Below are 16299 nucleotides of genomic sequence, written 5' to 3' on the forward strand. Positions count from 1 at the left end.
AAAAATTCAAACTCCTCTCCCACCTTCTCCCACACTGCTTCATTCTCTCCCTGAAATAAAACACTGAACAGATAACTTCATTTCTCTGGTTAAATCATAGAATGGTTTGGGTTGCAAGGGACTTTTAGAGATCATCTAGTCCAACCCCCCTGCCATGGGCAGGGACACCTTCCACTAGACCAGGGTGCTCAAAGCCCGGTCCAACCTGACCATGAACACTGCCAGGGAGGGGACAGCCACAGCTTCTCTGGGCAACCCGAGCCAGTGCCTCACCATGCTCATACTGAACACTTTCTTTCTTACATCTGATCTAGATCTACCCTCTGCCGGTTTAAAACCATTACCTCTTGTCCTGTCAGTATGGGCCCTGGAAAGAAGTGTCTCTCCATCTTTATTATAAGCCCCCTTTAAGTACTGAAATGTCTCCCTGCAGCCTTCTCTTCTCCAGGCTGAACAGCCTCAGCTCTCCCAGCCTTTCCTCACAGCAGAGGTTCTCCAGCCCTCGGATCATTGCTGGGGCCTCCTCTGGCCTCGCTCCAACAGGTCCAGGTCTGTCCTGTGCTGAGGGCTCCAGAGCTGGACGCAGGACTCCCAGTGGGGTCTCAGCAGAGCGGAGCAGAGGGACAGAGCTACCTCCCTCGCCCTACTGCCCACGCTGCTGGGGATGTAGCTCAGGGCATGGCTGGCCTTCTGGGCTGTGAGCACACATTGGTGGCTCATGTCGAGCTCTTCATCCCCCAGTACCCCGAAGCTGGCAGGGCTGCTCTCCATCCCCTCATCACCCAGTCTGTACTGATACTGGGGACTGTTGGGATAATTCTCCAACGTAGCATTTTCTATCACATAGATATCTATTTATTGTAGTAACTGATCATCTACTGAATCTCAGTATTATGGGATCTTCTACAAGAAACTGACAGTCCTTGATTTTATTTGCCATCTGAAATTGTTTCAGAAGTTAAATTAACCTTCTGTATACTTGGATATTACCATACAAGTATCAGGTATCGCACCGATAATGCTACCCATTTTGAAGCTGCTTAGGCAGTTAGGGAGAGCATTACACCTTTCTGAGTAGCTTTAAGAAAGTCTTCACATTGTGTCACACAAGAGACTAATCTCAAAAGTTAACACATCTGAGCTAATTAAGTAGAGCAAATAACTCTGAGATTCAGAAGACAACCAGTAGCAGGTGGTGTATGCTGTTTAGGAAATACAAAGGGAACCAGAAGAGGATTATTACTGATGACCTAAAATGTCTGCAGCAAGGACAAACACGGGTGCAGCCAGTAAAAATATCAGGAGGACTTCCACTATTCAGGTTATGTCCCAACAGCTGTGCCAGCCATCTCAAACGCTCGGTAATGCAGATGATTCTTTGTGCTCATGGAAAGTGTTGCGTAACAGCCTCCGAAAACTGTTATCCGTTCAGGCATCCTCTCTTTCATATAACCATCTCATGTAACATACTACCTGAATTGCATATATTGTTTTACTGCAATGATCAGTGTTTTGAAAGCATCAAAATATATCTAGACTAATAAGTATTTGAAACTTGGGAGGTCTTTTCATTTTGTTTTGGCCTTTTTTGAAGAGCTTCATTGTTTATTTAGTGTTGCTTTAAAAGATGCTGTATTGCTTTTAGGCAAATCTCTTCTGAGATATTTAAAAGCATGAAATAAGACTTTTTTTTTTAATTCATTTTTATTAAACAAGTTTGGGCTGAGAATCTGTACTTAAGAGGAAATTTACAGGTCACATTTAAACCCTATGAAAACATTAACTGATTCTGAAGTTATGACAGATCATTAGGTTAAGAACAAAATACATATGCCCAAATCAACCTAGGCAATGAGACTACTCAAAACAAACAGTCAGTGCCATTTGACTGAACTTCCAAAGTCTGAACAGGAGGCCCACGAAAGAAGCTGTGAAGGGCACCAGCTTGCCGGACACAGCCTGTCCCCAGACAGAGCTGTGCACCACCACAACACCTGCTCTGGAAGCGAGGCTGCAACAGGCACAGCCACTCAAAGACTCTCTCCTTCACAGAATCACAGAATGGTAGGGGCTGGAAGGGACCTCTGTGGGTCATCTAGTCCAACCCCCCCGCCGAAGCAGGGTCACCTACAGCAGGCTGCACAGGACCTTGTCCAGGTGGGTCTTGAATATCTCCAGAGAAGGAGAATCCACAGCCTCCCTGGGCAGCCTGTTCCAGTGCTCCGTCACCCTCAGAGGGAAGAAGTTCTTCCTCATGTTCAGGTAGAACTTTCTGCGCTTCAGTTTGTGCCCATTGCCCCTTGTCCTGTCGCTGGGCACCACTGAAAAGAGTCTGGCCCCATTCTCCTGACACACACTCTTGAGATATTTCTAAGCATTTATAAGGTCCCCTCACAGCCTTCTCTTCTCCAGGCTGAACAAGCCCAGCTCCCTCACCCTTTCCTCATAGCAGAGATGTTCCAGTCCCCTCACCATCCTTGTAGCCCTCCGCTGGACTCTCTCCAGTAGCTACTCATCTTTCTTGAACTGAGGAGCCCAGAACTGAACTCAGCACTCCAGATGGGGTCTCCCTAGGGCAGAGTAGAGGGGGAAAGAACCTCCCTCGACCTGCTGGCCACACTCCTCCTAATGCATCCCAGAATCCCATTGGCCTTCTTGGCAGCCAGGGCACACTGCTGGCTCATGGTTAACCTGTCATCCACCAGGACGCCCAGGTCCCTCTCCACAGAGCTGCTCTCCAGCAGGTCCACCCCAAGCCTGTACTGATGCATGGGGTTGTTCCTCCCCAGGTGCAGGACCCTGCACTTGCCCTTGTTGAATTTCGTCAAGTTCCTCTGCGCACAACTCTCCAGCCTGTCCAGGTCACGCTGAATGGCAGCACAGCGTTCTGGTGTATCCACCACTCCTCCCAGTTTTGTGTCATCAGCAAACTCGCTAAGGGTACACTCTAACTCTTCATCCAGGTTGTTGATGAAGAAGTTGAACAAGACTGGGCCAAGTACTGACCCCTGGGGGACACCACTAGTTACAGGCCTCCAACTAGACTCAGCGCTGCTGATGACAACTCTCTGAGCTCTGCCACTCAGCCAGTTCTCAATCCACCTCAATTACCACTCATCCAGCCCACTCTTCCTGAGCTTCCCTAGGAGAATGTTATGGGAGACAGTGTCAAAAGCCTTGCTGAAGTCGAGGTAGACAACATCCACTGCTCTCCCCTCATCTACCCAGCCAGTCATGCCATCATAGAAGGCTATCAGATTGGTCAAGCATGATTTCCCCTTGGTGAATCCATGTTGACTACTCCTGATAACCTTCTTTTCCTCCACTTGCTTAATGGTGACCTCTAGAATGAGTTGCTCCATCATCTTTTCCGGGACGGAGGTAAGGCTGACCGGCCTGTAGTTCCCTGGGTCCTCATTCTTGCCCTTTTTGAGATTGGACACTGGATTTTCTCCAGTCTTTGGGCACGTCTCATGTCCTCCAGGACCTTCAAAGATGATGGAGAGTGGCTCAGCAATGACATCAGCCTTGGATGTTTAAGACGTGTGCTGTACCTCTTTTTCATTTAAATGGTTCGTATCTAGTGAAGAGGCTCATAACTCACTAATCAAGGGAAGGTACAGCCCACCGTTCTGCAAAACAAACACGCAGCTGGACAGTGCCACTCCTGCAATCATACGGGAGCTATACTGCTGTAAATGATGGGTCTCATTCTGGATAATCCAAATACTGAATCAAACTGTAATTGAGCCGCAGCACTAGCATAACTTCAATGTTTTTTTGAGTAGTTAACACTTGAATTGAGGGGATTACCTACTGAAATCGCCTACCAGAAACATACTCATTACAATACTTGTCACAGACATTCTGGCTCCAGTCCAAAGAGTTGACAGGTTAGAGAGACAGAAGGCATCATGAGAACAGCTGGGTAGGAAGAAAATGAGCTGGGAGCAAACTAGCACCCAGAACAGTAAAAGGGAGAGGGGAAAACAAGTGGCAGGGAAGATTTTGCTTCCTTAGACTGAAGCATTATTTCAAAGCACGAGAAGAAAGTGAAAAAGTAAATTAATAATTTATTTTAAAAGGTATATTCTAGCAGCATTTGCCTACTTCTAGAAAAAAAACCACAATGCACACTATTTTGAAGCTTTGCACAAAATGCTGACAACTTCTTATTTTATTCACACTTAGGTGTTAGAGATCACTTTCATTAGACTCACTTCTTCGGGAACCTGACTAATCCAATACCTATGGTGTCCTGGAGAAGACTCACCCTGAAGATGCTAAGATTTTAACAATTTCACTCTTTTCTTCTTACCAAACATTCTTCAACTCCTACGAATACTCTATCCTGTTGGATATATGAATATGATGGATATATGGATACACTCTAGATGTTGGATATATGAAAACAAGACTATCGTGCACTGAGCTCTTTTGAAGCATTAAGGAGACAAATTTCTATCAGACTGGAAAAACGGTTTTGCTCTTACCATCGGTCAAAGTGATAAAGAAGGAGAGCCGTTCCTGGACTCCCATTTTCAGAGGTGCTCCTGTTCCAGTTTTTCTCCAGTTAAACATATCCAAGGCCTTCTCATCACCATTCACAGCTGCTTTTGCCAGCTGTAAAAAGTCCCTGCAAACAGAGATACTTGATTTCCAGTTTCTTACATAACAGAGTACTTTCCGTCTCAAAGAATGGATGAGTAGTTAATAAAAGATATTGTAAAGAGAGAATAAAGATGTTTCATACACTGATTGGAAAAATTATAAACTCATAAAGATGCAAAGTAAAATTTTAATACTAGTTTTCATTTGCATTGTTTCAGCTTTTTTTCCATAAGCATTACTACTGTTACAGAGACGTGAAACAGAATTGACCCAGGAAAGTAAAATTCTTTTTTTTTTTACTAGAGCTGCTTCCTATGTCTTGCTTGGAGAGGAAAGAAATAATAATGTTTAAGAACTGACATTTAATTTAATTATTCTTGCCAATAATTTCAGGGATACTTGTGTTTTTAGTGTTCTTTCTGCTTTTCACAAGCAGCAACACTGCTAATTAGAAGAACTAAAGGACGAAGAGTCAACAGCAACAGAGAGAAAGGTATGGACAAAAGGAAAAAGATCTGTTGCTGCATACAGGACACAGCCAGCTACTAGAGTGGGAGAAGCGTTTAGAAATAAAGGTCAGTTAGGAGAACAACTTTTTTTAAAATATATTTTTAAAAAGGTTTTGTCTGTGAGTAGTATTTTCTTTCTGTGGAACAAGAGAAAGACCTGATCTACCAGTGCTCTGATGGGGCACAGTACTTACTCGCCAGGCAGAGGTGGTCGAAAGACACAGTGAGACAGACATTTTCCACACTCCTGTTTCAGCAGGGCAGGACCCTGCACTCTGCCTCGCTGGTCCATTCTCCACAGAACCAAGATGCCATGCTAGAAAAAGACAACAATTTATTACACACTGAATACAGATGAGAATCCAGACTCCAGCTACTTAGTGTATATAAAAATATTCTAATGACAGAGCAACACCTTTCCTTTCATTTAGCTGACACATACACTTACTCCCACTTAAAACTAAGCCACAAGGAATAAAAATTATCTTTAACATTATCTTAATTGCTTATTTAAAGTGAAGTTACTGACTTTAAGCAAAAAGATGGTTCAGCACATTAACCATCCCAACAAACTGACTTAACACTACAGCCTCATAGCTGGAATTTTAAGATGACTATTTATTGTTGTTGTTATGTTCGTGCTTAGGGAACCAAATTGCATTTCAAGGCACTCTGTGTAAGCATTACATGAAAAAAACCAGCAACAATTTGCAATATCAAGATGAATCTCATTTCATTAAGATAGGTAACAATAAAGTGGTGTTATAATTTACTCTACTTTTCTTTATTGCTTTCAGTGGAGTATAGTCTTTCTAAAGTGAAAGACCAGTAGCAGTAGTACAGTCTGAAAACACTTATTCTTCACAATTCTAACTAGAAGCCACACAAGATGGAGCTGAGGCCTTCCAAGGCAACACTTCCTTTTTTTTTTTCCCTAAGAATCAAAGTTTTAACTTCTTTTCTGCAGTAAGATGATATTTATACCACCCAAAACTGTTTATTAAGTCCAATGCTGTCTCTTACAGCTCAAAGAATGTGACACAGCTGTGCATCTGTGAAACCCCTGTACTCCTGTTCCAAGAGGCCACTTGTGGTTCATACATTTGTTGGTTACCTCTGGAAACTGCAGGATCCTATAATCCGAAAGTTCATGGCCTGTTGGCTCCTCCTCTCACTTTCCCCTCAGCTTTAAATGTCACCAACTTCCAGTGACCCCAACTAAGAACACCTGCACCATTTATAAGCTGGAGGAAAAGCCTGCAGCTTTATAAAGCCGCTGACCTTCCTTCCATCCTATTCTAGATATCCCATCCTGAATCCAGGTAACCTAGCTGCAAACTCAATTCTGAGTTTGGAACACATGAGACTGGAAATAAAAAAGCTCTTCTAAGAGTGACTGGTTATAGAAAGGATGCAGAACTGGTCTATTTTCAAATGGTATTTGAAAAGGACAAAAGATATTGACATTATCGTCTGTAAGATTCACTTCTAAGGTATCCTGTATCTTCCCAATAATTCTTAACAACCCAAAGCTTTAGCTTCTTGTTATAAAGGCTATTTGCCTTATAAATAGGCTTTCATTATAGAAATGTTGATCTTTCCAACTACTGCAACTGAAACTACACGAAACTGAAGACTATTCATGTCAACACATGCATTGGTTTTGTTTTGTCATGTTCAGGTATTTCCTTGAAACTGTTGCTTATTCACCTTTGATTAATACTCTCATCAGAGGAGCAGTTAGGATGAGTTTATAAAATTGTTAAATTTGCCTATACGAATGGCTGTATCTGTTTTAAGATGACTTCATTACTGTGATCTGGCACCAAGTAAATTAATCCGAAAAAAGTTTGTTCATAAATGTGAGGTTAATGTAAGCTGTGGCTACATTAATGTATTATCTCCATATAAATAAAGTCTCAGTTACTCTGTGCATCACCTTCTTTTGTCTGGGCAGCATTTTCTCCTTTCTAATAAAGAAAAGGATAAATTAATTTTTGATTAAATTTTTAATTTCTGTCAACAGAAACAGAATCTGTTGTCAACAAGAGGATTTTATGAACAATGATTTAAAATTGTACTTTCCTCTGACTCATCTAAGTAAGAACTCTTAAAGAGCAGAACTGAAATTCTTGGACAAGCTTAAGTTTGTATCAGGGAAAATATCAAATACCACCTTTTTTTTTTTGCTTTTTTCATTTGCTGACTCAAGAACTGGCAAAATGAGAATCTTCTACGAATACTAAGTATTCAATAGCTAGTTTCTCATTTCACTGTACAAAAGGGCAACCAAGGGCAACCAGCTCATCAAGAAATAAAGACTGTCACATTTCAAGTATGTCCACGATATATTTTCAATACAGTAAGTTTGACTCATTTTTAGAGTATTAATAAAAACAGAGCAAGAAAGATTAGCATTGGGTTTTTTGTACTTGTGAGCATTGCTGTGCACTCACTACAGATGAGTATGTCGTAGCTGGAATTTGTTTCTCAATATCTGGGTTTTATTCCTGAATCTGCCACAAAATTCGTACATAGACAGGAGCAAATAATTCAAATCGGCTAAGCGCCATTTAGCCCATCCATTAAATAACCTCATAATAGTACGCTCAGCACATACTGAGATTAGATACACTTTTATTTAAAGCTAAATTAATAAAATAGCAACGAGTACTGCAGAAAAAGTTAAAACACAGAGATTTGATTTTATACCCTAGCAGTTTTTATTTGTACCTAAACAGAGGAAATTTGACGCCCCTGCAACCTTAAACACACATTTGGCACTTCAACTACTCACCCTATCACCAGACACAAGGTGGGTACCATTGGTACTCCAGTTTAGGACTGTAATTTTGGCGTTATGATTTGGTGGTACAGCGTGGTGCTCCTTGTCTTGTTTGTTAAGTATCACAACTTCTCCCGTCTCCCAGCCTGCTGCAAGAATCGGTCTGGAAGGGTGCCAGGAAAGTGATGTGACCTGAAAGCTTCTCTCAACATGTGCATCAGACACGTGTTCTCCCTACAAATGGAAATAAAGCGCAAGCTCAGTACAATGGAAACTCAGTACAAGGATGCAGCTAAACCTTCAGATTCACTTCCCAGTCAACAAGATATTTATCTGTGATAAAGCACTGGCATGTAATAGAGCTACCCACAAGAGATAGGAAGCAGCTACACAAATTCTCTTTACAGCTATTTCACGTGCATAAAAATATGCTACAACATGCAGTACATCCACTTGCAAACTGCTAATGAAAACACAGCAGTGTTAAGTGACTGCCTCGCTCTGCTTTTCCAGGCTATTCTTTCCTCACAGCACACATGAGCAGCTCTCACTGAATATCAAGCTTTTACTTCTGTATGAAGGATAAGGCGGCTTCAAGCATGTTTCAAGTTAAAAAAAAAAAGAACTTTTGAAAAAGAATAAAGCACCTCACGGAGGACACAATAACCTAATGCTTACACAGCTCGTAAAGGTAGACCCTCCTTTGTGCATGGCTTGCAATAATATTTCAGGCAAATCATTTAACCTCTGTATGTATTTATTTTTCCATTTGTAAAATTTGGATGACAATTTTTCATAATACACTTTGAAAAGTATACATTTTATAGGCTACTCATTAACACACTTAAATGTTTCCAGTACGTCTGCTGCTAGATAGTTTGTAGTACCATTTCTCTAAACAGCACACTTTTTTCCTGAAAATTATGCAAACCAAATTCCTATGCAAACCTCTTGTGTAAAGTTTAGAGTACGCAAAGGAAATTATCTGTCTACAGGCAGAAACCATACTAGGAAACAACCTACTCAAATGGAACCAGCTGAGTCTAGCAAATCAGCTCAGTCTCAAGGTGGAGGAATGATTTTTTTAATTCACCTTTCTTTGTACATTTTATTTGCTTAGAGTTAAAAAAAAATCAAAAAGGCAGCAGCATGTGTCCATTTTACTTTTCAGCCTGAAATTCTCACACTAGAAGAAGCAAAAAGTGAATCGGTAACCATCACAAACAAAACTGGAAGACTGTAAAAATTAAATTTCAATGGAAAGATCAGTTTAATTTACGAAGACCTTTCTATAAAATACATGTAAGCAGTAGCTAATGAATCTGACGTGCCCTAGATAGCCTGGGACATGGACAGTAATTAAAATCCAGAGAGAGTCAAGGAGCATAAGTAAGGCTGCAAATATATACGTTAAAAAAGTGAAGTTTCAAACCAGCAAAACAATATCAAGCCCAAAAGCAAAGCTGCTGAATATTCACCTGTTCCAGATAGATATCCACACAGCCCCCAGATGCTGTGCTGATGGAAGCAACTGCCAGGAGTGGATGAAGCGGGTGCCATACTATATGAGAAGTCGAGGCAACTGAATCTGGAGCTTTTGTTCGATGATCCACATACACAGCCATAACAATGGAAGCTGTCACAGACTGCAAATCTGTACCAGGGAAACAAATGTTTGTAACAGGTATGCCTAACTATATGATATACATACACTATATATGTGGTATATTATATATATGCTATATGTAATAAGTACGCTTAAAAAAATCGGGAAAAAATAAAGCTACGACATCATCTTGTTAATACGCACTACACAAGACATGAAAAAGGTCAAAGTGGTATTTTTAAAAAATACAGAGGAATACTGAGCCTTGTAGTCTGCAGATTCATAATGTGCACAGGCTAGTACCAACCTCTCACCAGTGACTTGAGCTGGCTTATTTCAGAGGAGTCTGAAATAACTCAGAATTTAGCAGAAAGCTACTTCCAGTACTTCATACCCAAAGAGGTCAATTAACACACAGACAGAGCGATTTTACATTGTAAAGTCTCATATCTGGGCTTTCAAAGTAAGTTTTAACAGCTGTCACCACTTCGGAGCTTGTACTGTTGAAATTACACAGTATCAGTTTAACTCACACTATCTGTTACCTACATTTGAACGAAAATACTCAATAGGTGCTGACGTTCCACAGAGAAGAACTAGAAAGCAATGCTCTTTTCAGACTTGTGTGCTAGAAATGGAGGAAGTCACTAACAATCTTTAATGTCTTATTTACAGAGATGGTCTGTGGGATTTGTGTTGTGTGATCTTATTGGCTTGGTTTCAAAAGAAAAACAGCTGGAAAATAACACTTCAAGAGCTATCAGCAAATAATGCCAACACCTGGTGAAACAAACAAACAAACAAAAACCCCGAACAACTGTGAAAAGTTTAAAAGACTTCTTTGGTCTTTCAGGGTAAGAGACTTTCTCCCGCGCAATTAAACCACGAATTATGAACCTGCAGGCATACAGGCACAGCAGTTAGATTTGCCTAAGTCACCAAATGGGCACCAATGCAGGATGTAAAATGAACATAAACAGACTCTTGTTTTAAAGTCTCTTTACTTCAAATATTCTGTCAGTGTTTGAAACCAATATTTTGCATTTAGAAGGCTGTCTTCACGAATAAAAAAGAAAAATGAAATCAGATTCAGGACCTTTGATTAGATTTGTGGGTAACATTTGTAAATAAGTTGGTAGTTCTGTATCTTGCCTCTGATATTACAAGGAACAACGTGAACTGCCAGACATCAAAACAGAATCATACTTGGCCTAATAACAAGCAATTTGATCTTTCAGCAGGATTCATTCACCTTTATCTTCACACCCCTTCAAAATCCTCCATGTTCCCATACTGGCATACGGGTCTAGTTTTATTGCCACACAAAAAATCCCCAACAAACCATTCAAATAAAAATTCAAGTGGTTTTCATCTTTATTTCAAGTTTTATAATAGTTTTGGTAAATCTCCAGTTCTGTTCCTAAGTACTGTACCCATTCTACCACTTTCATTCTTATTTTATCTGTTTCATTTTACTCTAACAGGGGAAGAATTTAGTCCATCTTTGAATAGAAGATTTATATGGGCTCAAACTTTGAACTAATAGAGAAATTTGTTTCAGATTCAAATAAAAATTTGAGATACCTAAATGAAAAAAACACATTTGTTATGTAATAATGGTTTTATCACACAAAACCATGCATCTGTAATGCCTTTTCTAGACCCACCTTTTTCTGCTATGAAGGTGTTCCTTGCATCTGTAGTCATAAATATTACTTATTATTATGCCATTTCCCCACTCTTCAGAGAGGGAAGGAAATAAATTTCTCAAGCTTGCAAACTGCATCTCTTGATCAACTCACTACTGGGTACACCGAGTCATGTTGTCTGCTTTGCTACAGGTGACTGTCAGCTTGTTCCAATTAGGATAGCTATAGCTAACTATCCCTTTCAGCATGAATAGACAGCAAGAACAATTTTCCAGTCCATACTGTATATATTTAAAAAGGTAGGCTAGCAGTTACTAAAACGAGATGCAGTGATATTGTCATGTAAATTATGGACAATCCCTAATATAAAATACTTTTCACCATCTCCATAACTACACAAAATTGTGCAGGAGACTGCTACATGCAAATAAATAAATTGCTTATATAGAAGTGGATTACTCAGTGGTGTAAAAATCACTAAACCAACATTAATTGGCTTGCTGTAATCTTGGCAATTCATTATTCACATTTACTGTGTCTTCAGGCTCAAGTATTTACACTCTGTAGCTTTGACAGATGCTTCTTCAGAAAAGCCTTCATAGAAAAAAAAACCGAAAACCAAGTAGCACTACCTCTACAAATTATTCTGGTACTGCATGTTCTAATTTTTCAAGGTCTAAAAGACAAGAATTTCTGCAAAAGTTAACTGCTTTGAGAATTGGAATAGAACATGACCAACTCCAGACATCTGATCTCAGTAATCAGGTTAGATATACCTGACGGACACCCTTGGAACAACCCACAAGCACTTCATAAACAATATAAGAGTTCATAGAATCATAGAATGGTTTGGGTTGGAAGGAACCTTTAAAGATCACCTACTTCCAACCTCCCTGCCATGTGCAGGGATATCTTTCACTACATCAGGTTGCTTAAAACCCCATCCAACCCGGCCTTGAACACATCCATTGATGGGGCATCCACAACTTCTCTGGGTAACTTGTTCCAGTGTCTCACCACCCTCATCGTAGAACTTTTATTCCTTATGCCCAGATTAAACCTACCCTCTTACAGGTTAATGGTTCTTTACCCCTTGACCTGTTAGTATGGGCTCTGGTAAGAAGTCTCCTTCTACCTTTCTTATAAGCCCCCTTTAAGTACTGAAAGGCCGCAGTAAGGTCTCCCTGGAGCATTCCCTTCTCCAGGCTGAACAGCCCCAGCTCTCAGCCTTTCCTCACAGCAGAGGGGTTCCAGCCCTCAGATTATTGCTATGGCCTCCTCTGGACCCACTCCAACAAGTCCAGGTCTGTCCTGTGCTGAGGGCTGCAGAGCTGGACGCAGGACTCCTGGTGGGGGTCAGAGCAGAGCAGAGGGGCAAAATCCCATCCCTCGCCCTTCTGCCCATGCTGCTGGGGATGCAGCCCAGGGTACGGTTGGCCTTCTGGGCTGTGGGCGCACACTGCCAGCTCATGTCCAGCTTTTCATCCCCCGGTACCCCCAAGTCGGCAGGGCTGCTAGCGGAGATCAGGTGGAAGAGAAAGGTCCATGGAATGTGGAAAGAGGGGCAGGCCACTTGGGAAGAGTACAGGAATGTGGTCAGAGCGTGCAGGGATGCGACGAGGAAGGCCAAAGCCCACCTGGAATTGAAGCTGGCAAGGGATGTCAAAAACAACAAGAAGGGCTTCTTCAACTACATCAGCAGCAAAAGGAAGGCTAGGGACAATGTGGGGCTGCTGCTGAATGAGGCGGGTGTCCTGGTGACGGAGGATGCGGAGAAGGCAGAGCTACTGAATGCCTTCTTTGCTTCAGTCTTCAGTGCTAAGACTGGCCCTCAGGAATCCCAGGCCCCGGAGGTAAGAGAAGAAGCCTACAGAGAGGATGACTTTCCCTTGGTCGAGGAGGACTGTGTGAGGGATCGCTTAAGCGATCTGGACGTCCACAAATCCATGGGCCCCAATGGAATGCACCCACGAGTGCTGAGGGAGCTGGCGGATGTCATTGCTGAGCCACTCTCCATCATCTTTGAGAGGTCCTGAAGGACAGGAGAGGTGCCCGAGGACTGGAGAAAGGCCAATGTCACTCCAATCTTCAAAAAGGGCAAGAAGGAGGATCCAGGGAACTACAGGCCGGTCAGCCTCACCTCCATCCCAGGAAAGGTGATGGAGCAGCTTATCCTGGAGGCCATCATCAAGCAAGTGGAAGAAAAGAAGGTTATCAGGAGTAGTCAGCATGGATTCACCAAGGGGAAATCATGCCTGACAAATCTAATAGCTTTCTACGATGACATGACTGGCTGGATAGATGAAGGGAGAGCTGTGGATGTTGTCTACCTAGACTTCAGCAAGGCTTTCGACACAGTCTCCCATAATATCCTCCGAGGGAAGCTCAGGAAGTATGGGCTGGATGAGTGGTCGGTGGGGTGGATTGAGAACTGGCTGAATGGCAGAACTCAGAGGGCTGTCATCAACGGCGCTGAGTCTAGTTGGAGGCTAGTAACTAGTGGTGTCCCTCAGGGGTCAGTACTGGGCCCAGCCTTGTTTAACTTCTTCATCAATGACATGGATGAAGAGTTAGAGTGTACCCTCAGCAAGTTTGCTGATGACACAAAATTGGGAGGAGTGGTAGATACACTAGCAGGCTGTGCTGCCATTCAGCGTGACCTGGATAGGCTGGAAAGTTGGGCAGAGAGGAACCTGATGAAGTTCAACAAGGGTCCTGCACCTGGGGAGGAACAACCCCATGCACCAGTACAGGCTTGGGGTGGACCTGCTGGAGAGCAGCTCTGTGGAGAGGGACCTGGGTGTCCTGGTGGACGACAGGTTAACCATGAGCCAGCAGTGTGCCCTGGTTGCCAAGAAAGCCAATGGGATCCTGGGATGCATTAAGAAGAGTGTGGCCAGCAGGTCGAGGGAGGTTCTCCTTCCCCTCTACGCTGCCCTGGTGAGGCCTCATCTGGAGTACTGTGTCCAGTTCTGGGCTCCCCAGTTCAAGAAAGATGAGGAGCTACTGGAGAGAGTCCAGCGGAGGACTACAAGGATGGTGAGGGGACTGGAACATCTCTCCTGTGAGGAGAGGCTGAGGGAGCTGGGTTTGTTCAGCCTGGAGAAGAGAAGGCTGCGAGGGGACCTAATATATACTTACAAATATCTCAAGGGCGGGTGTCGGGAGGATGGGGCCAGACTCTTTTCAGTAGTGCCCAGCGACAGGACAAGGGGCAATGGGCACAAACTGAAGCACAGGAAGTTCCGTCTGAACATGAGGAAGAACTTCTTCCCTCTGAGGCTGACGGAGCACTGGAACAGGCTGCCCAGGGAGGTTGTGGAGTCTCCTTCTCTGGAGATATTCAAGACCCGCCTGGACAAGGTCCTCTGCATCCTACTGTAGGTGACCCTGCTTCGGCAGGAGGGTTGGACTAGATGACCCACAGAGGTCCCTTCCAACCCCTACCATTCTGTGATTCTGTGATCCCTTCATCCCCCAGCCTGTACTGATAGCAGGGGTCTTGCACCTGGCCTTGTTGAACTTCATGAGGTTCACACAGACAAACACTAGACATGACATTAATGTCTGCCCACAGAAAAGTTAAGAGAGGTTTCAAGGTCATTCTCTGCCCCTGTTCTTAACTGCCCAGACACAAGCCAGGTCTAGTTCAGCCAATCATATACCCACGCTTACATGGTCCTGTGCTCAGGAAATCAAGCCTTATTTCAGGGTTTATCAGCTCACAGGTCATACACCACCAATACAGGGACCAATGCAGATTGATAACTGGTCATCATCTCAGAGCGTGGGCAAAGGATTGTGTTTGTCTGCACCCACCAGCATAGACATACATAACATTCCACAAGGAGTCAGTAATTTTATGAGTAGGGGAAGATCATCCTTTGACATGGGCTGATTTCCCTCCAGTCAAACCTCTCAATTCATTACTTACAAGTTGACAGAGTATTAAATTACAAAACAAATAGCTTTTATTTGGTTGGTTTGAATTTTCTGGGATTTAGGTAGGTAATCTCAAGATTCCTATTGCTACAAAGGGACAGCAGTGAGCCACAATACATGTACATATTTTAAAAGACAATCATCTACGTTCAGAAAAAAAACCAAAACACTATGCTACTCTGTCTTTGGTGACAGTTCTTAAAAAGTTACTTTTATGCTCTGTATGACAACATTGTCAGCACATTTAGCCTCTAAGGGAGGCCGATTACAATTAGGTTTGCTGTGCTCATGGACCTGCTACCAGCCACAAGCTGACTAGAAAACCCATCACCAAGCATCTTCCTAAAATGAGTTTTCTGTATGCACTGCCATGATGTTTCCCTGACAAGACTTGACAGCAACCTATGCAAAACCGCATTTTTTCTAACAACCCCTACCTATTAAAAATGCTTTTTAATTTTTAAAATGTTTAAAATAGCTAGCCCCAGAAAAAGACCAGAATACAAAACTGAGTTATGCTACAAAAAGACGACTTCATACGCTTTCCCCTAACCTGTGAAACAGAAAGAGTCAATAGTAAAAATCTGATTAAATCCTGAACGGGCACCGGGGCGGACGGAGCGCGCCAGGCGCGGGGACGAGCCCAGCAACGCCCCTGCCCCGCGTGGCCCGCAGCCGCGCGGGTCACCGCGGCCGAGCTGCAGCCGGCATTCGCCAGCACGGAACAACAACGGGCCGCGACCAGCGGCTGCTCCCGGGTCCGAGCCCGCCCGCGGCCCGCCCGGCCGCTCCCGCCGCCCAGCCGAGCGCGGGGCGCCCAAAGGCAGCGCGCCGGCCGCCCCGGAGCCTCAGCCTGACCGCGGGCGAACCCGCTCCCGCAGGCCGGGCCCGGGCCGACCGAGGAGAAGCCGCCGAACCGCCGAGGGCTTCGCTCGGGCCCACCCCGCGGGCCAGCGCCCCGCGCCCGCGCTTACCTGCCGGCAGCTCCGGAGCGCGGCCCCGGCGCGGAAGGCCGCACTCGCTCCGCGATGCTTTGCGTTACCCCTGACAACGGGGAGAGCCCCCCCCAGCACGGAAACTGCCGACCTGGAGCCGAGGAGTCACGGAAAGAGCCGAAGCGGTCCGCCGGCGCACCGGAGACAGACGGAAAGTGCCGAGCGCCGTCGGAGCCGGGCGTGCTGGGCCGCGGTGCCCCGC

At 43.9% G+C, this 16299-nt stretch overlaps 1 protein-coding gene across 3 annotated transcripts in view; it reads right to left on the reverse strand.

Moving 5' to 3' along the window:
* IFT140 (intraflagellar transport 140) overlaps window positions 1-16299 on the reverse strand; it is an 88762-nt gene extending 72463 nt beyond the window's left edge. For all 3 annotated transcript variants that reach the window (XM_075436235.1, XM_075436234.1, XM_075436233.1), the window contains exons 1-5: window positions 16077-16299; window positions 9384-9559; window positions 7918-8139; window positions 5315-5436; window positions 4494-4636 (exon numbers count right to left, since the gene is read on the reverse strand). In XM_075436235.1, coding sequence (XP_075292350.1) covers window positions 4494-4636; window positions 5315-5436; window positions 7918-8139; window positions 9384-9530 — 634 coding nt within the window. In that variant the 5' untranslated portion in view covers window positions 9531-9559; window positions 16077-16299. The remainder of the gene's footprint in view (window positions 1-4493; window positions 4637-5314; window positions 5437-7917; window positions 8140-9383; window positions 9560-16076) is intronic.

The sequence above is a fragment of the Opisthocomus hoazin genome, chromosome 15 (assembly GCF_030867145.1).
Source record: "Opisthocomus hoazin isolate bOpiHoa1 chromosome 15, bOpiHoa1.hap1, whole genome shotgun sequence".
In the NCBI taxonomy this organism is placed as follows: domain Eukaryota; kingdom Metazoa; phylum Chordata; class Aves; order Opisthocomiformes; family Opisthocomidae; genus Opisthocomus; species Opisthocomus hoazin.